The sequence below is a fragment of the Drosophila subobscura genome, chromosome O, assembly GCF_008121235.1.
Source record: "Drosophila subobscura isolate 14011-0131.10 chromosome O, UCBerk_Dsub_1.0, whole genome shotgun sequence".
Lineage (NCBI taxonomy): Eukaryota > Metazoa > Arthropoda > Insecta > Diptera > Drosophilidae > Drosophila > Drosophila subobscura.
In genome coordinates, this window is record NC_048533.1 from 4,765,159 (window position 1) to 4,792,372 (window position 27,214).

The window sequence follows — 27,214 nt, forward strand, 5'->3', positions numbered from 1 at the left end:
GGACAGAGAGTAAGCGTAACCTTGAAACGGTTCAGTATTGCGCACAATATAATTTTCGTGGTTCGGTGTTCGATATCACGAATCAGTCGCGTCGTCGTGGCACTTGGCTCCTGGCAGTACAAAACGCTGCAAGATGCAACGGAAATTACATCAAATTATGCTGCAATGCGAGCTAAATATGCGGCAGGGGCAGCCGGACCGCGACGACTTGGCTGAATGTCTGAATATTTTGCCATTTTTCGAGGCTATACAATTCGCATGGCAGTCAGTCGATGATTGTAAGCTTATCGCTGAACGCCCAGTATTCACATCTCTACGCGTCGCAAGGAGAGCAGAGCAGAGCCGAACCCACGAATGCCACGTCTGTGGCATGAAATATTTGTTAAGAGAGACAGAGAGAGAGAGAGAGAATATATATATTTTATTGCATTTTAATGTGCCACTGAAAGTAGATTTAATTGGCATTTTGTTGCAGCGGTGCATCGCATGTTGGGGCGGCACATTGATTCCAGTTTTGAAAGTTCCACTGAATGGCTTTAGATTTAATCACAAATTCAACGAAAACACCCATGGAATGATGCAGAAATTCGCTATAACCAAAGACTATTTGAAAACTAAGCATATTGCAGCAGGAAAGATCTAAACTTCAATTTTCTTTCGATGTTTCCGAGAACTTAAATTATTTCTAAGGCTCTCTCTGTTCCCAACGAAATACCCTGTCTTTGATATTCTTGATAATTGTTTAGTCTTTGCCATAAGTTTATATTTTTTAAGCCATTTTATTGGCATATTTGCCCCACAGTCTCCCACCAGGCTAGACTTTGGACTAGTTTTCGATTCGAGAGTTCGGGGTCTGGCGGCTGTCTGCTTGAATTGTGTGGCGCTCCATTGGTCTCTGGGTGGATTTTCTTTAATTAAATTCATTCTCACAGTGTGTGCAACATGTGGCAGAATCAATGGAAGGAGCCAGCAGCAGCAGCAGCAGCAGCACAGACACTGGAATGCACCGGCAAACAGCCCGACTCCCGCTTCGATTTTTGCCATCTATTGCATAGTCACTGACTTCGACTTTGACTCCAGCCCGTCTTGGTCTTGGTCTTTGGATATGGTCGGGTCGGGTCTGGCCGGGCTGGTCTGGGGTTCTCCTACCTACGCCCTGCCACTGTCCCTGGGCCCTTTTACTGCAAAATCAGGTTTCATACTGACTCCACGGACAGACGCATAAATCGCTAAAGTTCTTTAAATGCCAGCAAGCGAAACTCTGGAGGCTTCAGGCTCCCAGGTTCCAGGTTCCAGGTTCACGTTCAGCGTACAAAAAGTTTATAAATGTTTCTCATATTTTTAACACCAAAACCCAAACGGATCCTATGGCATGGGCTGTGCGACTACTCCTCAGGTTTCTGTTTGATTTGACAACTTTGTTGCGACTCCTCTCCGTCTTGGTATTTGTGTTTGTGTTTGCCTGCAAGCAAACTCTGCCCTGCTCTGCTCCTCCTCAAGCTTTGCTCTATATCGTGGCAGACAACTTCAACTTTATGATTTGTGTTGATTTAGGTTAGGGGCCTGCCTCTAGCCCAGAAAGGTGGGGTTCGAGATTCAGAAAACAACTCGACAATGCCTCCACAAACATATCATTAGACGATGTTTATGAACGTAACTTTTGATGGGGAAAAATGTACACTAAAACCTGTTCTTGACCTTCAATTTGTTAGCATAGTCATGTCAAAATCGTGAAAATCTATTTTGAGTGCCAAGAAATATTAATACCAAATTAGACTTCAATTTAGGTTAAGTTTTCCACTTGATCCTTTGCTAATAATATTTTTTATTTCATTTCTACTTACAGATTGCTGCCTTTAATTATTATTTTGGTGTTGGTGAGTGTTCAAAATATTTATTAAATATTGTTTTCATATGAAAGATATTAGAGATAATATTTAAGGCAGGAAAACCTTATTCTAGTGACTAGAGTCGATTTTCAATTTATCATGCACACGACATTTATTTGATTTTTGATTGCCTGAGCATTCTCTTTGTCATTTGTGCTGTAAAGACTTCAGGTCCCAAAAGAAAATATCAAGATCTCTTTTTAAGAAGGGCCATAAAAAATCAATGACAGAATCTCGATGTCTTTCCTCAAGAAAAAACCCTTTGGATAGGCCTAAAAGGGGCATCAAAGATTATCTCTTTAATTGTAATTTGTAATTCGCTAGATAACAAATCCTGTGCTGTATGCAAACAAATTAGTTTGAAACTTAAGCATTGTATGCAAATGGAAAGAGAAATTTCAAGCATTCGATCTACACTTAACCTCCCCGGGGAAGCGGCGTACGAAGGGTTCAAGGGGTATCACCAGGGCAGGGCCACTGAACCGCGGCGAACAAGTCGAAAGCGACTACGTACTATGCCATACGAGTACTTTGTAGAAGACTGCGTGCGACAAACAACTAAACAAACAAATGGCAAGGGAACAAGTTAACCCCAAAACGAAATGAACCCGAAACGCTGGCCGCGGGGACATTCGCGGACAAACATCAAAAAAAGATGAAAACTTGTAAGTCCACAAATGGACAAACACCGGGATCCTTTTCACACAGAGCACAGCAGGAGAAACTGGTTATGTCTCTCTCTCTCATTTGCTGTGTGGAAAATTAAGCTTACGAATCAATTTTCCCTTCTATCTATTTTTATTTCACAGATTTGTTTGACATTCACTTGACACTTTGGTGTCCGCCAAAAGGCATAAATTAAATGCATGTCGAATGGGAATGGGAATGGGAATGGTGCAAGAAAAAGAAAATGTTCTCGTTCTCTTTTTAAACCGAATGCTAATTAATCCCACGAGGGACAAGCGGGACAGACAAGCCGACCAAATGGGACAGGGACTGGTTATGGGAGGGCGGGTCTGTCAGGGAGGGATTTGGATTTAATTCTGCTCTGATGATTTTCACACACAAAAGCCCAAGCCGCGTGTCTCTGTCGGGATCCGAAACGGGGACACTTTTCCATACCTGAAGGAGGGTTGCTGTTGGGTGCAGTTCCCCGTGATCCGATCTCTCCCACCTTTAACCCGCTCCGATTTCTTCGCCCGATTTTCTAAATCTCATGCATGTAATTGCACAGATTGCATCAGTCCTGTATTCTGTATTCTGTATCCTGCCTCCAGCATCCCTCATTTTCCCTTTGGGCCCTGCCTCATAAATAATCTGCATTCGTTTTCGCACAGTTTTTCCGCTTTTCGGGGGCTAAATGTTATGCCAAAGATTTTTCAAACAATTTTCTTGACACGCGCGATAGTTCTTCGGGCCTGAGCCCAACCTCAAATAAGAACAAAAAAAGTGTCAAAAAAAATAAGGATAAGGATAATAGTGCCAGCTGTTCTCGGGGGTCTATCCGGATCTCTCCTGGCGCAACATTCCATCACTTCGCAGAGGGGAAACGAAACCCTCTGATTAGTTGTAAGCGAGCAACAACCCTCCGCGGTCCGCGGACTTTGCTCTAATTTATAATACCCTTTAGTTGTATTTGCTATGTGGCGAGGGTATGATAACTCCATGTAAGTCGAGTCCAAGGTAAGGCGAAGATAAGGTTGGTCTGACCTCTCCCATGCCTCCATGGATAGCTTTGGGTAGTCGCTTTGGAGTAACTTAACAGAATTCTTAAAAGATTGCTCCATATGTTTTCCAGGGTATTCATTCTTCGCCTATTATTTTTCTCTCCCGTTCCTCTTTTTTTTTGCACAGCTAAAAGTAAAATGAAAATTTGTTCACCCTATTCGGGGCTGTCTGGAGTGGAGTGGAGTGCTGGCTGGTCGGTCCCCCGCCTAGGGGTTGTTGCAGCCCCTGTTCCAGCCACTGTTCTGCCTCTGCTGCAGTTCTGCTGTTGCTTTAGTTTAGTTTAATTATTGGCTCAGTGCCGCAGCCAGCACCAGGGAGCAGCCCTCTCAGCTCAACAGCCAGTCAGTCAGTCAGTCAATCCGTCCGTTTGGTCACCGTCGGCACCCTTCCTTCTCGACATTGTTGCCGCCGCCTGCTGCAATTGGACTTTGCCCGCTCAAAGGAGTAATTCTTCGAAATTCTCCAACGGCCGAGCACAGTGGGTTCCAATTTGGGTTCTGCACTCGAATGAGCTTTTATTTGGGGATTGAGGAGCAGAATCCTCGAAAAGTATCCGCTCGCTTATGTGTAATTTGCACTGTAATTTGACAGTCCACTTTGGACCCACTGTGCACCGTGTGGTGCAGAATTCTTCCCCCATTGCTGCAACTGCAACAAGCGGCAACCACTTTTCGTTTCCTGTGGAGGGGAAACCAGCCAAACGACAGCGTTGGGCCATTCTAACACAAGATCCTTGAGGCACAGCATGGCAGCCATGGCGCACCCTCTTCGAGTCGGACAGGACTCGGACTCGGACTTCTGTTGCATTTCGGCAGCAACAATTATAGGACATGGCCCATGGCCAACGTAAATATCTCTCTTGTAGGGCGACTGTGAGGTGTTGAGGTAATACCTCAACATGCAAGAAGTTTACAGAGCGCAGAGTGCACTCCCATCTCCCATCGCAACCCCAACCCCAACCCCTCTCTGGTCTACCCTGTGGTTCGTTCCACTTTCCTACCAGACTGTCTGAAGTGGCAGGAGCAAAAAGGAGCACAAAGCAGCAACAGCAACACAGCGTAGCAGCAGAGGCTTCAGGCAGAGCAAAAGAATTGGTTACTATGGGAGAGGGGTGCCCCAGCCCCAGCCGCTGCCTTGCTATTTGTACATTTATTTTTCTACGTGTCGTTTCATTTTTCCTTTTCCTCTCTTCTTTTGTTGGTTTTGTTGTATTTAGGGGTGCGCTTCGTCTCCATGTACCTCCTCTACAATTTTGCGCAAGACACAAGACGGAGGGAGACCAGGTGTACCGTACGAAGAGTGCGTTGTGGTGTGTTGTTGTTGTTGTTGTTGTTGTTGTTGTTGTTGTTGCTTCCTTCCACTTCTGTTGCCACATTTCCACCTTTTTCCACAATAGTTTTTATTTCTTTTGGGACATCTGCCTGCCATGCCCATGCCCAACTGCCCTCCTGCCTGCCTGCACGTTGGCCCGTGTGCTGTTTGATTTCTGGGTTTTTGGGGCTCACTTCCGTTTTCAAGCCAAGAGGAAGCTCCCACGCTACCCACTCTTGGGGACTCTCTCTCTCTCTCAAGCTAATTGCAGTGTCCTGTCACAGTGCACTGTCCTTTCCTGTATTTAATAGGAAACGTAACCAGAACAAGAACTACTTCTCGTACGTACAACAAAGGGCGAGGCCGAGGCACTCGCTCTCTGGTTCTGGTTCTGGCTCCGGCTCTAAAGATTTACTGATCGAAAGAAGAATTTCCAAGAATTTCGTGAATGGGAAAAACAAAAGCGCAAGCGCAGCCAAGGGATATACAGAGAGCAGCAAAGATACACCAAAAGAGGAGAGAGAGAGAGAGAGAGAGAGGCAACAAACGAAAGAGATCTTCTACCTATGGTTTGGGACCCGATCGACCTCAACCTGAACCTGAATCTCAACTTGGGACATTTGAGGCTGCCGCTGCCGCCGCCGCCGCCTCGCCGCCAGTCCTGGACTTGCTCTTGGTCTCTGCTCATTCCTCAGATCTTATGAATGTACTTGGTACTTGGCCCGAAGGTTTTCTCAAGAGGGGAACAGTGGGGGAACGATCAGCTTTTGTTGCCTCTCACCGCTCTCTTGCTGTGCTGCCTGGCTGTGTGGCTCCTCTCGTTATTGTTACTTAAAATAGCTGAACATGAAACGAATGAAGAAAAACGTGAGGGTATCGGGAGTAACGTATCCGAAATTTGGAAACCGGTGTCCAAAGAACAGAGACGAGACCCCAGCAGCAGTGGCAAAAGGTAGTCCAGCAATCCTTCAGGTAGTCCTACAAGTGGTAGACATTTCTCTCTCTCTCTCTCTCTCTATTTCTGTTTAGTTAATGATCAACACTCTAATCAAGCCTTGTCAGTGGGTGCTGCAGTAGTTATAAATCAAGAGCAGGTCGCGGTCCTAGAATGCTAATGCTAATGACTTTATTGATTCATTAAACAGAGTGGAGTTGGATCCACTTTTGCTGTAACTTGGGAGAGTGTTTGCGTATCCTTCAGCTTGGAATATTATTATATTAAATCCGCATTCCATTCGCCTTAAGGTGTGAAAGATGTGAAAGAGGTTTAATCTTTCCAATTAATTCCATTTGGTATTCCCCCAGAGCTTACACTTAATTTTAATCATCTACAAAGTCAAAAGGTTTCTCCCTCCTTCTTTGTGATTTTATCTTCAATTTCTGTTGCCAACTGTTCCATCACAAATTGTTTTGGGTTCTTCTGTTCCCCAAGGTTGGCTCTTATCAATATTAAATCTTTTTCCATTCGGCAAGTTTTTCTGTTGGTTTTATCGTTTCTGTGGATCCTTCAACAGATGTTTGAGTAGCTCTAAGGAACCGTTTTCACAGTTTCCATGGGTGTCCTCAAGTACTTCTTGTTGGTTTCTGTCGTCATCTCTATAGGGTTCGGATACCCACTTGGATTTCCGCGATCGCTTAGCCGCTTAGACCTTATAGCGAGGGTCGTGCTCTTATATGATGATATTTCCAATTCCCCTTTGCCTTTCTGTGTATATTTTTCTTACTCTCTTACTTGCTGCTGCTTACTCCCCTTTTTGCTGTGTTGCTGCCGCTTTTTGTGGCATGCGCTAAGAAGGTTTATTTCCCTTGTGCCAGCCATAAAGCAATAACAACGGGAACCCATGCGGCATGCGGCAGCTGCAAACTATTTCTCCTTCAGCCACACAAACACACACAGAAACACACGCATAAGGCAATACGTCAGACCGTCAGACTGTCCGTCCGTTCGTCCCTATGTCAAACTCCGCTCATTGCTCTCATCGAACCCGAATGCAACACGAGCGAGCGCAAGCAAATGTCCTGGGCAGCCTGTACCCATCCCGCAGGACACATTCGCCGACTGTTCCATGCAGCACGGCGTGCGGGGCACTACTCTGGGCCGCTGTTTTAACTGTCATTACGCTCTGGCAGGGAATAAAAGAGAATAACGAGAGAAATACAATTAATATTTACCACAATTAAAATGATTTGAGCAAGCTCAAACTTAGTCTTTTGGTTTTAGTTCAAATAATAAATACGTAAAAAAATATTTAAACTTTTTCTTCGATTACAGAATTACAGAATTGATTTGCTTTTTCCAAGGGTACACAATGTTTCGACACCTCTCTGATGTTGTGGGCTCTAGGCCTGGACTCTTTCTCCAAAAGAAAAACATTAAGAGAGAGGCCGAAGGGGGTTAAGGTTGCCCAGCCAGACAGCCAGACAAGTCATCTCCTGTTTCATATCCGCTGCTGGGCTGATTTTTAAACTCTCTCCTTCCACACTCGTTCTATCTCTCACTCTCTCTCTCTCTCTCTGTCTCTGGAATCTCAACCAGAAACTGATTACATTTTAAAATTGCTTATCTCACGCGCTGTTGTATCCCTCCTGCTCTCACTTCACTCTCTTTACACTATAATTTCTTCCTTCTGTGTCTGTCGCTTTTCTGCCTTCTTCTCTCTCTTTTTTTGCCAATCAAAAAGTGGACGGGTCGGTACGGGACGTGTCCTGGCTGCTCCCTGTTATTAGGCAAGTACCGATCTGATTTCTGGTTCTGATTTCTGTTCTTTCATTTCCGTTTGATTCGGGATTTGTTTAGTGGCGCATTTGCATGGGCAGTGATGGTTGCTTGTTGGGGAATTTATGCTTTATTTGTACTTCTTCTGTGGGTTCAATGCACCTAGAAAATAGCCCAGCAATTAGCACCTGTCCAGCTCATGATCATCATGATAATAATCGTTATAAACGTGATCATCGGGAAGCAGAAAAAGAGAGACAGAGAGACAGAGAGACCCTTGAAGCAGGTCAGACGATGAAGAACGCGCTCTCCTTTGCCACTCACTCTCTCTTGTACTCTGACTCCTGCTACTGCACTTCCGTAAAAGTAGTTGGCCGTCGTCGGGGTCGTGTCATTTAGTCAATCAAAAGGAATCCTTGGAACAATAGAAAGAAATCCTTGGCCCCAGACATTGGCACAGCTATTGTACAAAATGTACTTAAGGGAGAGCGAGAGAGCGAGCTTTAAAGGTTCCTGCTCCCGCTTGTGCCTCTGCTGCATTATCCTCCCTTATTTGTTGTTGTTTTTCTTGTTCCTTGCATTCCTTTTCGTACTTACGCCCCGTTACAGCGCGCTCTATCTCTCTCTCTCTATCTGTCTCTGGGTGTGCATTCCCTTGCCCATTCTTGCTCACACACACACGATCGCTGCTCTCGCTCTTTCTCTGCAATTGCATTCCTGTTTTCTCTCTCTCCACTGTTGCTGCTGCTTGGCCTGGTCTCTACTCTTTCTCTTTTCGGATCTACGGGCAAGAGCTCTACGCAATATTCATTTACAAACCAAACGCAGCAGAAAGTGGAAGTGATCGTCTTCCTCTCTGAATCATTAATCGTTGATCCGATCTGAAGCGATCCCGAGCGCGCGTTCTATTTGTTTATTTATTGTTTATTTACTCGGAACATGACGTTGTTTCTGTTGAATTTTGCCAATCATAAGAATAATATTAGTCGATGCTCAGTGAAACCCTAAAAGTTACCCACAAAAGTTACAATTAATTCAAAGTTAACAAACCGAGAAATTCGGTTGAAAAATGTATCTTTAAGATACAAACCGCCTACCAATGTTACAACACACACATACCAATGCATTTGGCGGACCACCAACCAAGGATTATAATCAAAATTCCCCAATCATGACACAAATATAACACAGCAGAAATTCCAGAATTTCTATAAATTATAAACACAAATGAAAATATTATAAAAAATCTTTTTCTATTTTTATTCAAAAATTATTAACCAAATTGCAATACAAAAGCATTTCCTTCAAGTCTTTTTGTTATTTATTATTAAATATATTTCACATGTTAAACATTTCAAAGTTTTCTTCAAAATCTCATTAAGTTTTAAGTGTTTCGCATATTTTAAATTTCACATTTTTTAACTGAGAACAACTACTGTTCAACAAAAACTCTTTTCATTATATTGTTCTTCAACTTATTTATTACTAACAACTTTTCTTCATTGAAGATTATTGTTCATTATTTATTAATACATTTTTCAAGGAGCCAAATTCTTTTTAAACCAATTCAAACGCTTATTATTAATTTATTAAAATTCAAATTACGTTTTGCCAGTCAAACATAAAACACAATTATTAATTATATAATACAAATTATTACCGCCAAAACAAAAATACTTTGGATTACATTTCAAAATTGTTCAAGCACCTTCAAAGCATGGAAATGAGTAAGTAACAAAATTAAAAGGGAAATAAAAAGTTAATAAAATAAAATAAATATATCTACCCATTGGTGAGGGAAATAACGTGTTTAAATTGTTGAACAAATCTCTGTGGTTCTTTCTAATTTATTGTGTCTTTCAAAGACTACAAACCACCCCTAGAGGCTAAGCCACACTGGAAGAAAGTGGCAAACTAGAAAAAGTAGAACTTTAAGGAGAGTGGATGAAAAGGTTGCAAGAAAACTCTTAACAACAAATATCCCTTAAATGTTTGAGACTACAATTTCTGCTAGTGATGGAAATATATTTCTCTGTAAGTTTATTTCTCCAATTTTTCTCGTCAAGTGACTTCTGTTTTTCTTTCCCCCTTCTTAATAGAATCTTTTGTCTTATTTTCTTCTGCTCTCCCCACACACGTTTATCCAATTTCTTTGCACTGTTTTGTTGGTGTTTCTACTTAAATGTAAATGTATAATTAAACAATAATAAGAATTCCATTTTGTTGGAAGCAATTTTATGGCTTAGACAGAGATGGCCTGAACGAATAGAGAGTCGTAGGAGTGAGCGAGCGAGTGAGTGAGTGAGAGAAGTTCATTGAACGTCGGGAGAGTCCGAAAAGTCAGAGCCACAGCGTACCAGAAAAACCAACTCAAGGTTTTGGGTCGACTGTCTGTCTTTCTGGCCGTTCCGAAACGTTGTCTAACCATATAAAGTCGATCCCAGAAAGTATTTGTCTGTCTGTATGTCTGTTGTTTGCCTGTGTGTGCCGTTGAGCAATCACACTCGCAGTTAGGGCGGACAGGTAGTCCAGTTTTACTGTGGATACTACACTCGTATATACCTCAGACTACACTGGAATGGGCGGATGTCTAGGGGGGAGGCTTGGGGCAGTTCGCCTGGCTAGTGGGGGGGTCGCACGTCTCAATGTCGATCGTTGAGCAATGTGATTCGTAATTTGTAGTCATTGTTTTCTTGTGTGTTTTATTTGTAAGCTGATTTTCCAAAACAATGCGAGAAAGATTCGGACTGGAACTGAGAGAAGTATGAAAAAATACACCTTAACGGTTGTAGAGCAAAGGTTCCGCCGTCGAATGTCCCAGGCTTATCCTTGCTAAAAAAAACTCTTTATTCTGCAGTCCTAAAACACTTTCAAATCAAATTAATGTGCAATTTAAAGGAAATTTGCATAGGAAATGGAAATTGATAAAAAAAAGCTGTGAAGAGGGGAAGAAACTTAAGGGTGAGCCAAAAAAAGAAGTAGACACAAGTCCATTTGAGGCGGGCAAATTCAATAAATGTTGCCGCAAGTCAGAAACAGCGGTAGGGAGGGGAGAGCACAGAGACAGACACTCGGCTCACACAGAAAAGTTGCCTGCGAATGGGGTCCACCCCAGCAGCAGCTACAACAACAACAACAACAGCAAAAGCCAAGCATCATTTCACTGACTGGCAGTCTGTCAAACATGCAGCGACGTCGACGTCAACTTTAACATTCGTCTCTGCTCTCCATAGGGCTCTCTTCTCTCGTTTCACTTTTATTTTCATATTTGAATATTGCGCCAGAGAGAGAGAGAGAGATAGAGAGAGGGTGAGAGAGAGCGGGAGATGGAGAACGATTCTCAAGTAGTTTTCTTGCTGATTGCATTCCCTGCCGGCGTCGCGGTTTCCTCTGCCCCAGCCAGCCCCTCGCCCCCTTTCATTTCCCATATGTCTACCTCTATAGGGTTGGGGGGAGGTGTCTGTGTAGCTGGAAGGCTGTAAAAATGCCTTGCTGCACCCCACAAAGCAACGGTAAAGGGGTTGCTGCTGCTTCTGTCACGCTGTCGGCAAAATTTGACGTTGACGTCGACGTGGATGTCAGCGACGGCGGCGGCAACGCTAAGGAAGCTGATGAATGCCTGACGCCAATTCCTTCGGGTCCTTCCTCTCTCTGCTTTCCGTCGGCGATAACCGTCTGGTGGCTAAAATTGATTATAATCGAACAAATCAAATAAAGGTTGCGGCTTCCGTAATCAACTGAAATATTTTATTGCATTAAATTCACAGAAATATTCTCTCCTTCATTCCCATGTCTGCACTAGTCTCCAATGCGAGATCACTTTTCTCTCTCTTCACACACTTTCTCCTCTCCAATTTTTAATTCTACTCTCCAATCTGCATTATGCCCTATGCTGCGTTTCTCTCCACTTTTCTGCCTATTCCATTCGTCTCTTCGTCGTTTTTCTTGCTCAAACGTAATCTCCTTTCCAGTTTTAAATTTCTATTAGTTTTTTTTACGATTTTTTTTGTATTGTGTGTTCTCGTATTTTTTTGGTTTTTTTGTCTGCCTGGCAAGGACTTACGGATGTTATCCTTTTAGGGAAGGCTGAGACTTTTTTGAGAGACACAAGAAATACAGACAGAGATAGCGACAGTGACACCGTGAGTGTAATTTTTTTCGCATTTCTCATAAACCCGACCAGACGACAAGCAGAGCACTCCACCCCACACAGCACACAGCACACCGCACACACATGCACACATATTCACACACAAACCAACCCCACCCCACACCCTGAGGAGTGGAACTTTGGCCCCTTCCATCTGGCTCCGCTGCTCCTATGGCTATGGCTATGCTATGCCGCCGCTCTGCACTCTGCATATGCAATTAGAGTATCTCTATGGCTGGATTTTGTTGTTCCCTCGTCCGTCTGCCTTTGCTTTTGTGCGAGAGAGGGAGGGAGAGAACTTCCCACGATCCTGGCTTGGACTTTTGTACTTTTGTGCAAGACAGTTTTTTTTATGTTTTTCGCGTGTGTGTGTGTGGTTGTATGTGGAGTGTCATAAATACTTTTAATTAACTGGAAGTGCGTGTGTCCATGTGCGCGTTCCTGCCTTTATACATTTGTTTTTGTGTCACTCCTAGATCCAGTCCTCGATGAATTCACTAGCTACCGGGAGACTACAAGTACAATTTCCTTGCATTCAAAGCAGTTTCATGCAAATACACATTTTATCTAAATGCTGGATTTAAATAAGTTCCGGAACTGCATAGAAACGGTGAAATGAAAAAAACTATTTATCAAAAGAAAAGCCTAAGTACGATTAATTTACAGAAGAAATGCCTGGCCGCTAAGCGGTAAGTGGCGAAGTAAGTGGTCACATCACTACCTCCCGCTTTCCATGCGTATGATCGATTGACCTCAAACCTCTCGCTTCTGAGCGTGAACCGTTCTTAGCGGCGTATTTACCATAATTTGCTTGATTTTTTGTTTTCTTACGTCTGCCTTCGTCTTATAATTTGAATGGGCACAGACGATGACAATACAGTGACATAGATAACACCACCCCTCCAATGCCCGTGTGTACTGTGGCCTGAGCATATATTTGAGCAGATGTTATTTAACGCAGTTAATTGTTTTTGTTGTTGTTTGGATCAATGAACTCGCGGAGCTATCCAAAAGTTTGGTTTAGAGACATTTTTGCAAGTGCATGAAAATTGGCAACGTTGCCGCTGTCTCTCAAGTAGAATGCAACACTTGGTCCACAACTGATAAAGATGGGGTCCACAAAACAGTTGTTGTTGTGGGTGCGGTAACAGCGAGTGCACGTCATCGACCACTTCCGTTTGGAGCATTTCGTAGCCGGCATTTGTAAGTGCAATTGGGTGCGGGGGGTCCGTGTCCCAGTCCGAATCAGAGTCTGGCTTCCACATGCCACTTCTTACAAAATGTACCACAATACGTTCCACACACGCCCGCCCGCCGCTCAGCTGCTGATTACGTTATATTCGCTCTCGCTCTCGGGCTCTTGCTCTCTCGCCATTGCTTTGAGTGTGTGTGCGCGCGCTCTCAGCTGCTCTGCTCTGCTGCCGTGAATTCGCCGCTAGAGCAGCGCTGCGCACCGTTTTCTGCCTCTTTAGCATTTTCGCAAGCTTCGCCGCATCATTTTTCGTCCACTCTTTCCTCACGGCTGGTCGTGTTTTCTGTTTGTTGTTGCTGCTTGTTTCGCCGACGACGTCGCAACTCGCGACGTCGCTGTCGCTGTGGCCGCTGCTGCCGCCGTCGCGAGTGAGTAAAAAACTAAAAGCGAAAAGCTACAAAAAAGAAAGAATACAAGTAAACCACAAAAAACGTAAAACGTGCTGCATGGTTTTTCCCATGGGAGAAATTAAAGAAGGTGGAACAACAAACCAAAAAACAAGTGACGTCACGGATTGAGGTCTTAAAGTGCAAAAATACACAAGTCAAAAAATCGACAAAAATCACAATTTCCGCCCACGCCCCGCCTCCACACTGTTGCCTCATGGATTACGTTTTTGGGCAGTCTCAAGCGCACGCGATGCGTAGAGCTGGTAGTTACGTTTTCTCTGGCGCAAAACTAACGTAACGCAACACGCTGCCTCTGCTCTCTCCCGCTGTGTCTCTTGGCTTCTCTCTCTCTCTCTCGCTCTTCGTGTCGCTGTGTTTCTCAGTGTGGATTTTGTTGGTTTTTGCCGGTTGCTGCTGCTGCTGTCGCTGCTGCCTTGCTGCTGTCGCTGTAGTCGTCGAGGCCGCGACTCCAGGCCAGGCGGCACTTTTCGTTTACGTTTACGTGGTGAAGTTCGGTTTGCTCCGTTTCGTCTCGCGGTATACTCCCCCCACACCCGCAGCATGTGAAAAAAACTGCACGGAGAAAAGAAAAAAAAACCAATCAAAAAACCAAAAGACTGCCCTGTAAAAGCACTAAAACTGTAATTATTTAAATAATAATATTAGTAATAGTTAAGTAGTGTGGCGCGCGCGTGTAACAGTTATGTGATATCTACAAAACCCCAACCAACAACAAGAATACGAAGTACATTTTTTTTGGAACTGCTGACGTCACACACCGCTCACCTCACCCCGTCGCCAACGTAGTAAAAGTTCCCACACACTCCCGCACACACACACACACACTCAAATATCCGGAACACCCCGCACACATGTTGAGAAGGAACATTTTTGCGCATTAGAAGAGGAGGAAAAGTGAGTGTTGGAGTGCGGAGAAGAGTGAAGAAGGTGGAGCAGAAAGAAGAACCCTAGAAGAGGAAGAAAGATCGGCAGCAGCAGCACATGAAAACGGAGAAAACTGCAAATATGAAACGTGTGTGATATTCAATGGGCAAGAAGAGGAAGCAGAGCGGCGGCAAAGCAGTGGTAGCGGAAGAAGAAGAAGAGCTGCCAGCGACAACATAGGCAAGCGGGTAGCAGAGCAGGGCAGCAACAGAGGAGACAGCAGCAGTCCCAATAATTGTTGGTGTTGTTTGTGATATAAAACAAAACGAAATATGTGAAAAGGGGAAAAGGAAAGGCCACAAAGAAAGCAGAAAGCCGGAAAAAATAGAACCAATAGAAAAGGAAACAAACAGCAGACGATAAGAAGTCTCTCGAAAATTTAAATTTTAGGTGCGTTCAATTATAATTATGTATTTACCAATTAAAAACCAAATGAGCACATTCCTCTCAATTAATCATTCTTCCAGAGTTTACTATACTGCGGCACCCTGCATTCGTGCATACCAAAGCGCGCCCCATCATAACCTTTAAACGTACTGATTTTATATATGTAGCCCCCGAGTCGGCACTCCTCAATATTGCAGGGCTCCCGCCGCTCTATATTAAATACCTCGAGATAACGTCCAGAAGTGGAAGCTAATGTGTTGTCCATTATTTTATGTTTGTTTAAAGCAGTCGTGAGTGAGAGAGAGGATTACATTCTGGCACCTTAGGGTTAACGCTTAACTAAAGCAGCTTTATTTATGCTCATGCTTCGTTGATTCGACAAGTCATAGTTATTTAAAAGCCATAAAGAGATTCCTTAGAGCTACAAAACACTTGAGGCCTTGTGCGAATCAAGAAAAAGGTGTGGTAACAATTAAAATGGTTGTGTTTTGTTTAATTATTTATTCGCGTTTAAAAGCTATAAAAATAATATGATTTACGGCTACTCATTTCCTTTTTCTAATCATAGTTGCATGAAAACCCTTGAGCTGGTAACTTTGATTTACGTTTTATGTGAAATTTTGTCGACTTTTATCAACATTTTCCGGAGCCTAATCTAATACATATGTGTACCACCTAATCGCGTGTATGTACAGAGAACAGTCTCGGACATGCATGTACATGAATATGTACATAAATACAAACATACATATGCACATACATAGTACATGAACGGGCATGTGCATACATGCCCCCCAATCACTGGTACACTCGTACCGTCGGCGGCACTGCTTGGATTGTATGTGGTGTGCCTGTGCCTGTTATCATGCTCACAGTCACATATTCGATTGAATCTAATGCGTCATCATTCCAGTGGAGCAGGCAGTTAAATATACTTTGTAAATATGTGCTGCGTTTCTATGTATTTTGTATACACCCACGGTACTTCCCCAAACTGTGGAAACCCTACAGACCATCTGCTTTGCTCCCGGCATTGGGTTTCCAATACCAAACCCTATACCCGCCATGCGATTTTCTTTTTGTTTTGCAATTTGTCGGCAAAATATATTTTGCGACGCATTTTATAAGCCACTTTGTTCTCACTCTCTGTGCATCTCTTTTACTCTCCCTCCCTCTGCTGTAAAGCCCATTCGGCAATCATTTTTGGCTTTCTCAGACGACGATTTGGACTTGACAGTGTAGTGTTAGCTAACACTGTAGTGTTGGCTAACAGTGTACTGTAAGTTTCACCTTTTCTGCTCTATGTGCAAATAATTAGCTGCTGTGTAGGCACCAGCCCCCGCTATCGTTGTTGGCCAAGTTGATTGGCATTTTTGGGTTAAGCTTTGATGATTGTGGGCAAACAACAGCAAGTGAAACCGTAAAGAGCATTAGGCTAAGTGTAATTGATAATTGGCTTAATGAAATGCAACAAAAAATTGTGTATAAAAACCGGCTAAAAGCCGAATAGAATCCACAAGAACGGGCATGTGGATTGCATCTGTCAGCGGCTAGAAAGAGTAACAGCTGTTATCCGGCAGCACCGACCAACCGGCTTCTGTCGCTCTCACTCTCTCAGCATCCCAAAAACACACACACTAATGCACATTCTTTCTCTCTCACTCACCGCGCAATACACAAAAATCGTGTTCTGCTCAATGGCTGCAATCGTTGGTGTTGTTTTTTTTTTTCGTGGATGGTGCTTAACACCTTATAGTAGTGCTAGTACATACATTCATATGTATATACTTGTAGTAGGCACTGTTTTTGTATTATTTTCTTACTGTATTTGTCTCTACTTTTTCCACTGCGCATGCAAAATGATGTGCAAAAAGAAAGCGAAACTTTTTTACGACGCCTTATTGGATAGGTGTTTGTGTGTCTGTGTGTGTTTGCAGCACTGATGGATCGTATGTGTGTGTGTGTGGGGGTCCGGGCAGCACGGTTTCCGTGCCTGGGTTTGTGATTTAATTTGCATTAAATATTTGTAAATTCGTAATTAAATTCATAATTAATGCATTCGTAAATGCCTTGTTAATAATTAAATAACTGTAAATGTCATGCCTGAGAGATAGTATGTCCGGTTGCAGGCTTATAAGAGCGAATACTTGATGGCAGCGCCTTGGGGCCTGTGAAGAGGAAAGAAACAATCCCTCCAATCATTCACTCACACACACAAATAGAAGAGGAAAAAGATAACCAAAGGAATGCCTCCACCCTGTATGCTCTACACCTTGCAAACTGTTTTTCTCCTTTGGCTCTTCATCTTGTTATTCTTCTTTTCTTCCACTTGCTTGCTTCGTTTTGTTACCTTTACTAATTTGAAATAAACACACGGCGAGAGCAAAAGAAAGAACAGAGCAGAGAGGGGACGCATTGCGTGCCTTGAGCCGCTTGGCTGCTTCGCCTACGCCACTGCTTGGTCCCGCTATTTACTTGGGACCGCCACAATTTTCTAGCCTTTGCCTTTATCAGTCTTTTGAATGTATTCTCTCCACTCAATAGGGCGAAGAGAAGAAAAGGCAGAGCGGAGAACTAAAGCAGAGGAGAGAGCAAGCAGTGCAGAGTGTCTCTATGCGCTCTGTTGCGTCAATGTTGATTGAGAAAAAATACACAAAATAACCAATGACAGTGCTGTATCGAATATTAAATACCCTTTGCTCGTAATGATTGATTTAGGTTTTGACAAATGTCTTAACAATGCCTTGATTAATAATTTAAACGTTGTTCCGATGTTTTCTCCACATTTGTTTTATATGCTGAGGCAAGGGTATACCAGGCACATGTTGTTTGCTTGATTTGTATGTACATTTGCTTTTCCATTCGTTGTAGGCCACATTTTCCACGATTTTTCGTGTACATTTCCCTGTTTGCATAATGTTATTTTCCTCTCCCTATCTCTCCCCCTCTTTGCTGTCATTCGCATTGCTTTGTGTCGCTTTTAGATAAATATGTGAGTAGATGACGGACAAGTGCACTTAAAAGTTGTTTATTACGATACGGGGGTACATTTTTGAGAGGTCAACAGATACAGATCGTTGAGGGGAGGGAGAGTTTCCAGCTTTAAATTGGCACCACCCGCACCCCGCCCCTCCTTGTGCATTTTGTTTTTCTTGCTAAAAAATTCGTATTCTTGTTGCAGTAATTTTATACGTTTCACTGTAATTTTATATGCAACAAATCTTTCACGGACAAATATTTCCAGCTACTTGTTTTGCATTTTGCGTGCGGGATCAAAGGAAATTTTAAATTGGAAATTTCAATCGGCTGGAGAGGACCTACCTGGTAGGATGCCCTAAAACCTTTTTTGTTGTTCTTGCTGTTGTCCACTGTCCCTCTGTCGTCATTCAGCTTTTGTCCAGCCCCCATGGTTTGTGCACCGACAACCAGTTCTGCCTTTCGAACTGTAGAACCGAAGGAGAAGAAGCGCGCGGCAGTGGAGAACGGGAGAGAGAGAGAGTATACAATTTCCTTGTAGAAGATTTGAATTACCTGGAGTGTTCGTTGGTCTGTAAGCAGATACCGTTTTTGGCACACACACACACTCACACATGAAATAACTGAAATCATTGCGAAGCTTCTTCTTTTTTTAGTTTTTGGAGAGGGTGGCAGCGGAGTTGAGTTGCCGCCAACGCTGCCGTGCAATTCAATGGAAGGGAGAGAGCGAGAGAGAGGGAGTGCGAGTAGAGAGATAAAGGCACTCGGTGAGGTCTGCGAAGTAACAGAGATAGAGCGAAAATATCTTTTTTAAAGAACTCATGTTCCTAAGGTTCCAAAATGCATTCTAAAGTCTAAATGATATTATAAAATTGTTTAGCTTTTCAGGTGTATATTTATTTTAGAAGCCAGTGTGACGAGATTCTACCTGCCGCGCACGTCTTTGGCATTCCATTTCTTTGCAAATATCAGCAAATTCCATACGAAATTTTAGTTGGCTTTCGGGGTTCATTTTACCATTTTCTGTTTGTGTGTGTGTATTTGCTTACTCTCTGGCAATTATCACAGAACCCCACCATCCACCCCCTGTTGCTCCTCTTGTTCTTCCTGCTCTGTTCATTCCTAACAGTTTCTAGGCCCTGCCGTTAAGCCCAGAACAGAGTTCTATGCAAATGAACATTGCATGCACAGTGGTACACGCTAATTGCCATTGCAAACCGTTTCCACTCTTCCACACTTTACTCTTTTTTTTGGTTTCTTTCTATTTTCTATTTTGTTTTACGCTTATTTGAGCCTTTTAATTCGTTGTAGCTACATATGTATTTGCCAGCGTCTGTCTTTGCCATCCATTCATGTTTCAGGTCTCTACCAAATGGGGCCAAGACATTCTTCTAATGAACTGAAGACAGGGCTTAGAGAGGGGCAAGCCGAGTACGCGTTCATGGGGTTTGACTTTTGCCAAAAGCGGGGCTCCACTCCACACTGGCCACAGCCAGTAATAATAACGTTATTTTCATCTTTTACCTGTGGATTTTTGTTCTTACTCGCTTCTATCTTCTTTTGCGCCTTCTCTTTTTGCGTTTCTTTCACGCTGTGTTGGCCTGCAAGAGGGTGAACAGTAGGGAGGGGGCTCCTATTGATTGTTTAATATTTTATGCCGGGTTTATTGACATTTTGTGCGCGACGACTCGCAAGTGAGTCTTCTTCTTGTTTGTGGTATTCCGAAATAGTTTCGGCATGCTTCAGAGCTGCCTGCCGCTGGCAAACCAAAAAAAGAACAATCCCCCCCAATCCGGTTCGTTTCGTTTCATTTTTCGGGGCTTAGACATATTTGAGAGCGCTACAATCTTTGTTGTGCCCCGCGCTGGTTTTATTTTATGTTTTCCATGGTAGTTCCTGTGTGTATTTTATTACTGTGGTAGGGGTAGGGCTTATCATCTTTTTGGTTGCAATTTGCTGGACACTCTCATACAAAACTTATCTTGCTAGAGAGATATCTTGGGAGCTTTTTGTAGCATAAATACTTTCCTCAAATCTTCGTTCTTGTGGATGTATGGTGAGGGTATAAAGCAGTCGAATACTTCACCCTATTTACCTGTTCTTGTCTGGTTTTACAATTTGTTGATAGCCGTAAAATTGTTTTCTTTTTGCTTGTCGCATTTATTTGCATTTCCTGCGCACTCAATTCTCTCTTCGTTTTGCATTTTAGTTTTTGTAGTGAACAAAAAAACAACAACAAAGCAACAGCAAAAATAGAGATCAAAAGTTTAATGTGCCAAATGCATAAAGTCTGGCTGAAAGCAGGTCACAAATATAACTTGAATGTTTAAGTTGAAGCTTTTATTTAACCTTTTTCCTCTTTCTTTTTCTTTGCAGATGTGAAGAATCCTTAGGTGCTAATTTAGTTGATAAGACCAAACGAGAGAGAGCGAGAGAGATATAAAGATAACACACACACACACACAGAGTACAATACAACTGTTATCCGCCAAGTACATTTCCAACTGGGTGGCAACCTTTTTCGTTGGAGCGGGCACCTAAAAGTATGCAACACAAAAACGCCAGCGACGATTGCCTTGCTGCCAGGCGCAACTAACGAGAGTAACGGATAAAGAGGAAGAGCGAGAGAGAGAGAGAGAGAGAGCGCCGACCAAACGGTTATTGTTTTTACTTCCCCCTGCGGATAACTCTGCAGCGAAATGTCCAAATATTTCGTGCCTGTTGCCCCAAACAGCAGCAGCAATGGAAACAACAACAGCAACGGCAACACCACCACACAGCAGAGACAGCAACAACATCAGCAGCACCACCAACAGCAACAACAACATTATGGTGGCTCCGGTGGCACTTATGTGGCACGAAGACTCAACTACGACATGCTGGGGGGAGGCAACACCACCACAAACCACAACAACAACAATATTGTGATCAAAAGCGAGAAGCTGGATCTGGATTATGATCACGGTTTGAGCAGCAGCGACAGCAACAGCAACAGCAATAGCAACAGCAACAGCGGTGTGGCCCCCCATCTGAGAGATCACGTGTACATCAGTCAGGATAAGAGCGCAGGAGGAGTAGGAGTCCACACACCCGCAACAGTGGTTAATGCACAGCAGCAACAGCAGCGTGTTGGTGTCAGTGTGACCAGCAAATCGAATGATATCACCAAGTACTACAAGGTATGTGCACGAGCCACTCCATGCGAACCACTGTAACCCCTTTTCCCTTTGCTTTTGCCCCTCTCCAGGTCAAGCGCCGGCCGCAGCCCGTCACCGACGAGATCCATCCCAAGAAGCAAGCGAAGCAGGGCCTTCTGCATCAGACTGTTGGCTATCAGAAGCATGTTGGGGCCAGCAGTACGCCGCAGCCACAGCAGCAGCAACAGCCACAGCAACGCCGACAACAGCAGCAACAGCAACAGCAGCAGCACGAACTCGAGCTAGATATAGAGGATGATGTGTCGGAGAGGAGCAGCGGCAAGCCGTCGGCTACGCAACATTCGTTTGTGCTGACAACGCCCCAACAGCAGCTGTCCGCTTCGGTGTCTAGCACCGGCGGTGGCGGCGGAGGCGGAGGCGGCGGCGGCTCATCGGCCGGCGATCGCAATCGGGCCGATACCTCGTTGGGTATATTGACCAAAAAGTTTGTCGATCTGCTGCAGGAGTCGCCCGACGGCGTTGTCGATCTGAACGAGGCCTCCACCCGGCTGTGCGTGCAGAAGCGTCGCATCTACGACATTACCAACGTGCTCGAGGGCATCAATATATTGGAGAAAAAGTCCAAAAACAACATCCAATGGCGGGGCGGACAGTCGATGGTCAGCCAGGAGCGCTCCCGTCGCATCGAGGCCGAGTCCGAGCGTCTGGAGTATCGCGAGAACGAGCTCAACATGCGACTCGATCAGATGCGGGACGAGCTGGCGAAGATTTCCAGGGAAGTGGAGGATGCCGGCGGCAAGGCCTATGTGACGCAAAATGATCTACTGAATGTGGACATGTTCAAAGATCAGATTGTGATTGTGATCAAGGCGCCACCGGAGGCAAAGCTTGTGGTGAGTACAAAGGGAAGGGCTACAAAGTGGCTAAGGGCTGAAATTTATGAGTAAAAATGAACTGGAAATGGCAGAAAAGTTGTACGGCAAAAAAGGAAAGTTTACTATTAAATTAATTCGATTAAATAATGATTTAATATGGATTAGATCCATGATCTATGCTTCTATAATTGGTTATTCCAATATTCCAACGCTTTCCCTTAGCAATTGTTTTTGTCTTTCATTTGGTGTAGCCAGAAAATGCCCTCAAAACTTCTTCCTACTGCAATGTAGATGAGAAAGCCATTTACTTGTATTTAGTTGAGCGATTTAGCGTAATGTATGGTATAGTTCCTATGTACTATAGACATCGGACGACGTCAGAGTTTGTTCCTTGCTTCTTCTTTGCGTCTGCATGCCATTAAACGTGGCGCTTATTTATAGACTCCTGTCGCAAGCCCCACGGCAGACAGCGACAGGCAGGCGCGAAATGGAACGAGCACACACTGGGGCAGGGAGCGACGGTGCGGGACGGGACACCGACACCGCACAACCACCAACCAGCCTCCTAGCTGCCGCCTACATTTTGATATCAAGTAAATTTCTATATTGCCAGGCCAACAGAGAGAGAGAGAGAGAGAGAGAGAGAGAGTGGAGAGTTGTTCCTAAATTTTGCACTATTTATAAATACATATATATTGAACGCTTAATGTTTCCGCTCGCCTTGAACCGTTTAATGAACTCTCTCTCTCCTCCTCCATGGCGGTTGTGTGCGGTAAGGAGAGGAGCAGCATAATTTTTTTTTGCTGGGTTAACATTTGTCTGTTTGCAACAATCTGGCAGCGTTTGCACTTGCCAAAAAAACAAAAAAAAAGAATGCGAGGAAGAGACGAGACGAGACGAGTCGAGACTGAGAAAAAGCACAAAGCAAAAGCAAAATATCATTTCTAAAAATACTCGAGAGGCAACGACAACAACAACAAAAGTTGCTCATTTCTCATTCTTATTCTTGAGCTTCATTTGTGTTTCTCTTACGCTGTGGAACGGTCCGGTTCGGTCTGGTCCGGTCGGCGACCGCTTAAAAATGTAGCCCCCTCGCGCCTTGGTGGCCCCTCTGCTAGCAATTAAAATTAACCAAAAAGATCTGTTAGTTTCTTGTTTTTGTGCGTGTGTGCAAGGAATTTCTTAGTAACTTTCAACATTAACATTTTGTTTTCCAGCTGCCCAACACAAAGTTGCCGCGAGAGATTTACGTGAAGGCCGAGAACGGGGAGATCAATGTGTTCCTCTGCCATGACAACTCGCCGGAGAACTCGCCCATATCCTCGGGCGCTGGTTACTTGGGTACACACCCGGGCGCCGGGTGTGTGCGGACAGCCACATCGACACGACTGCACCATCTGACCAGCCAGCGAATGAACGATCCGCTCTTCAATAACATCGATGCCATGAGCACAAGGGGATTAGGTAAGTGCTAACGAGAAAGGATAAACTTGAGTTGAAGAAATCGTAACATTTGATTTACTTTGCACACAGATCCCACACCATATCGCTCGGCCCAGCGGAACCTCAGCAAATCGATTGAGGCCGCCGCGGCTCAGCAATCCTCCCAGCCTGAATATAATAACATTTGTGATATTGCGATGGCCCAGCAGCAGCAGCAGCAACACGATGATGACGATGTGGATGCCGAGCTGCAACAGCTGGTGCCTACGCTCACCCATCCGGTGGTGCGCAGCCAACTGTATGGCCAGCAGCAGCAGCAGCAGCAGCAGCATAACTCCATCCAGCAGCTGTTTAGCAGCTTAACCGAATCCTCTCCCACGCCCACGACAAGACGTCGGGCGGCAGCAGCAGCTGCAATTGCCGCGGGGCATCCCACAGCCACAGCAGCAGCAGCAGCAACAACCACAGCAACCACTACGCTTAATAGTCATAACAGCAGTTCCCAACCTCCCACAATAGGCTACGTCAGCAGCAGGAGCAGTCAGCCACCTCCACAACCACAACACCAGCAGCAACAGCAGCAGCAGCAGCACCTCCATCATCAGCAACAGCCACAGCCACAGCAACGTCGCAGCGATGTGCCCATGTATAATTGTGCAATGGAAGATGCCGCCGACGCCACAAGAGAAAAAGCAGCCGCAACAAGAGGCAATGCAGCGACAACGTCATCATCGTCTGCCTCCTCGGCAATGGGCTCGCTGCATATGCAGTTTGCGGCAGTCGCTGGTAACAACGAGGTCTGCGACAGTGGCAATGGCAGCAGTTATGGCAACCTGTCCGGCGCTGGCGCCAGTGCGGATCACCATCATCAGCAATACAGCCAAAATCGCCATAACCTGCCTCTGCCGCCCAGTATGGGCAATTGTGATGCCAGCAGCAACAGCAGCAATGTAACGCTTCAGAGCCTCGATGCTTTCTTCAATGAAATGGGCCCGGACTGTAAGTACTGTAACCCCGCCCCAAAACCCATCCGAACCTTCAAGCCCTCAAGAACCAGCTGTCATCCATCATACGATGTACATTTTCGTGTCCTCGTGCTTGCTCGTGCGCTCTCTCATTCATGTACATCATTCATCATCGGCAACAGCAGCAGCAGCCACAACATTTCTGTCTCTCTAACCTCTGTAAAGCTAACATTATGGTGATCTGTTTAACAGTGGGAGATGTCTCTGTAGGCTTCAACAGAGAGGTACAGTAACTCGTGAGCACTCGATTTGGGGCCCTCTTGTCGAGAACTTTTTCTGTGACCTGCGTGACTTTTAACCACATCACAGTCTGAGTTCTTGCTGAGCGTGAACCCCGCCAACCAACATGAGTGCATTTTTATTTTTTTTGTGAGTAATTATATTAACAAAGTGAAGTGTAACATTAAGTCAAAACAAACTTATTACAAAATTCCCCCAAAACATATTCGTATGAGTTGCGGTTGATTTTTTTTTGTCTTTCGTCTTTATTTGCAAAAACATTTCGGCCAACGAGAATCAGTTCAAAATTGAATAAATTATTTTTTATTAAATTATTTGGTTGTAGGTTTTTTTAATTTGTGTTTTCCATAATTTATTTTATTTAACATTCATACATCCATACATTCCCACGCACGCACGCACACACACATGCATGCATACATCCTCAGTTCACATCCTTAACAATCAAACACCAAAAACAAAACACTTGCAAAAAGAAAGTTTATACAAATGTGATAATATTTGTGAATAAATTTGTATGTAAATAAATAAATAACATCCCGAGACGCCTCGTCTGAAATATCTCGTCCTCGTGTCAAATTCATTTTGGAACTGAATTCTCGTGGGTCTGCACTGACAACACTGACCGTTCCAGGGCCAATTGTTCATTTTGCGATTGAAATTTTGTAGCACCATGAGATTCAGCTCTGGCGTGAATTTCAAACATGCATCCACAACATCTCTCGCCTCGCCTCGCCTCGCCTAGCTATAATCTACTCTATCTCTCTCTCTCTCTGTCTATGTGTTACTTTTAAGAAATGAACTGAACAAGGAAGATGAATGAATGTGTTTGGCAATGAAATAAGTTCTGATATTTACATGCAACTTTTCTTTACAGACTTCAGCAATGACATGGCCTTTGTGTCCATCAACCCGCCGGACGATAATGACTATCCGTATGCGCTCAATGCAAACGAGGGCATCGATCGTCTGTTTGACTTTGGTTCCGAACCCTACGAACCCTAAGAGGAGACGCATCCACACATACAAATACAACCACAAACACAAACACACATATATATACATATATCAGTGAATGTATATACGAAATTCTGGGATTCTGGGATTCTAAGAGAAAGGAGAAATCAGCAAACTTAATGAAACTAAGTTGTGTGTAAGGTTTTAAGCGTAAAGTTATACATTTAAATTTATAATCCCAAAAGTAATTTAAGCGAAACAAAAAACAAAAAACAAATTCTACTCTACGAAAGAAAACTCAGCCTCACACCAGAAAACAACAAAATAAGCAAACATTTTATAAAAACAAACATTTCAATTTTAGCCTTAAAAGAAAGCAAAACAAAAAATATACAAGGAGGAGAATCAGGAATAAGCGGTACAAGCATAGGCCACACACAAAAGGAAACACACAAATTATATAAGTTCGAATACTTCCTACTCTCATCCAGGAACCTATTTTGGACTAGAACTGTCTGTAAATTACTAAAATACACAAAAACACAACAAACAAACAAAAAAACACCCACACAAACATAATTTTTAAAAAGAAACAAAAAATAGTTATATATATATATAAAAAATCAATTTAGAATCTAAATAATAAAATGAAAATCAATTTCAAATTGTAACAAAAAAAAAACAAACATGAATGTTGAAATTTGCTTCAAAATTTCCATAACGGGGAGTCCCCGCAGACACAAACATTCAGAAGACAAAGAAGACACACAACTTGGGCCCCACCCCCCACCCCGTATCGCACTCAACAGTTCTACTCCCTGAAAAGAAACATTTTTGTTTACGCATGAAATAACCAAACCCGGGAACCCCCTTATACAATTCACTCAGCGTTGTCTCTTCTGTAATTTGTTTCATTTGCCTGAATGGATTGATTTTTAAATTATTATTATTAAAGCCTATAACTATGTATCATAATAATTTGTTATTGTTATAAAATTACAAAAATATAAACACACACCAACACATGGGCCCAATAGCAGTTTGTTCATAGAGAAGCCAAATCATCCCAAGCAAAACCCACTTAACAGAGTCAACTACAAGTACATAAATACCTATTTTACCTATTTAAACTCTCGCCTAGAAGTTAAACTAAACCATAAAACTAAAGCAACAAAACCAACAAATCATACAAATTGTATAAAGGAAAAGAGCAAAACAAATAAAATGGAAAAAGAAACCCAACAGAAACAAACCTTCAACTTTATTTCTAAATGTTAACGATCAATTCTGAGCCTGGGCAGGATTCCCAGCTCTGTAAATGTGAGCAGTTATCACGTCTGTTAAGGAGCAGCGGGAAGCTAACATAGCAGGGCCTTAAATTAACAGAATGGCTCCGAATCGAGCGCATTAATGAGTGTTCGCAAGGTATGTTATTTAGTTGAGTTAGCGCATTCTAACATTACCAGCAGAAATACCCAATTCAACAAAAGAAGGTCATACAAATTAGGAGAATCGATTGATGAATCGCTCAAAATTATATTCTTAGTGCTGAGGGTCCTAGTTAGCTTTAGCTGGAAATATTAATCAAAATTTCAAAATCGAAGAACAGAACACGACATTTCTCAGTATTTGTGTGTGGTATTTTTTACTCATGGTTGCGTCTACACTCGAGCATGAGGCGGTACTTTTCCTTGGGGGAGAAAAATTCCCTTACCATTTTACAGCAGGAGAGGATTTCCCTGACCGTTTAGTAGCAGGAGAGGATTTCCCTGA

The 27,214-nt window shown here is 43.6% G+C and overlaps 1 protein-coding gene across 2 annotated transcripts in view; it reads left to right on the top strand.

Annotated features, from left to right (window-relative positions):
* LOC117896066 (transcription factor E2f1) overlaps positions 1 to 25,995 on the top strand; it is a 37,168-nt gene extending 11,173 nt beyond the window's left edge. The window contains exons 2-7 of one of the 2 annotated variants that reach the window (XM_034804085.1): positions 1,847 to 1,877; positions 20,120 to 20,922; positions 20,991 to 21,794; positions 22,994 to 23,240; positions 23,310 to 24,218; positions 25,362 to 25,995. In XM_034804085.1, coding sequence (XP_034659976.1) covers positions 20,443 to 20,922; positions 20,991 to 21,794; positions 22,994 to 23,240; positions 23,310 to 24,218; positions 25,362 to 25,489 — 2,568 coding nt within the window. In that variant the 5' untranslated portion in view covers positions 1,847 to 1,877; positions 20,120 to 20,442 and the 3' untranslated portion in view covers positions 25,490 to 25,995. Of the gene's footprint in view, positions 1 to 1,846; positions 1,878 to 14,632; positions 14,771 to 20,119; positions 20,923 to 20,990; positions 21,795 to 22,993; positions 23,241 to 23,309; positions 24,219 to 25,361 lie in introns of those variants that run through there. The other variant, XM_034804086.1, reaches the window with a different exon arrangement.
* Positions 25,996 to 27,214: the final 1,219 nt, after the last annotated feature.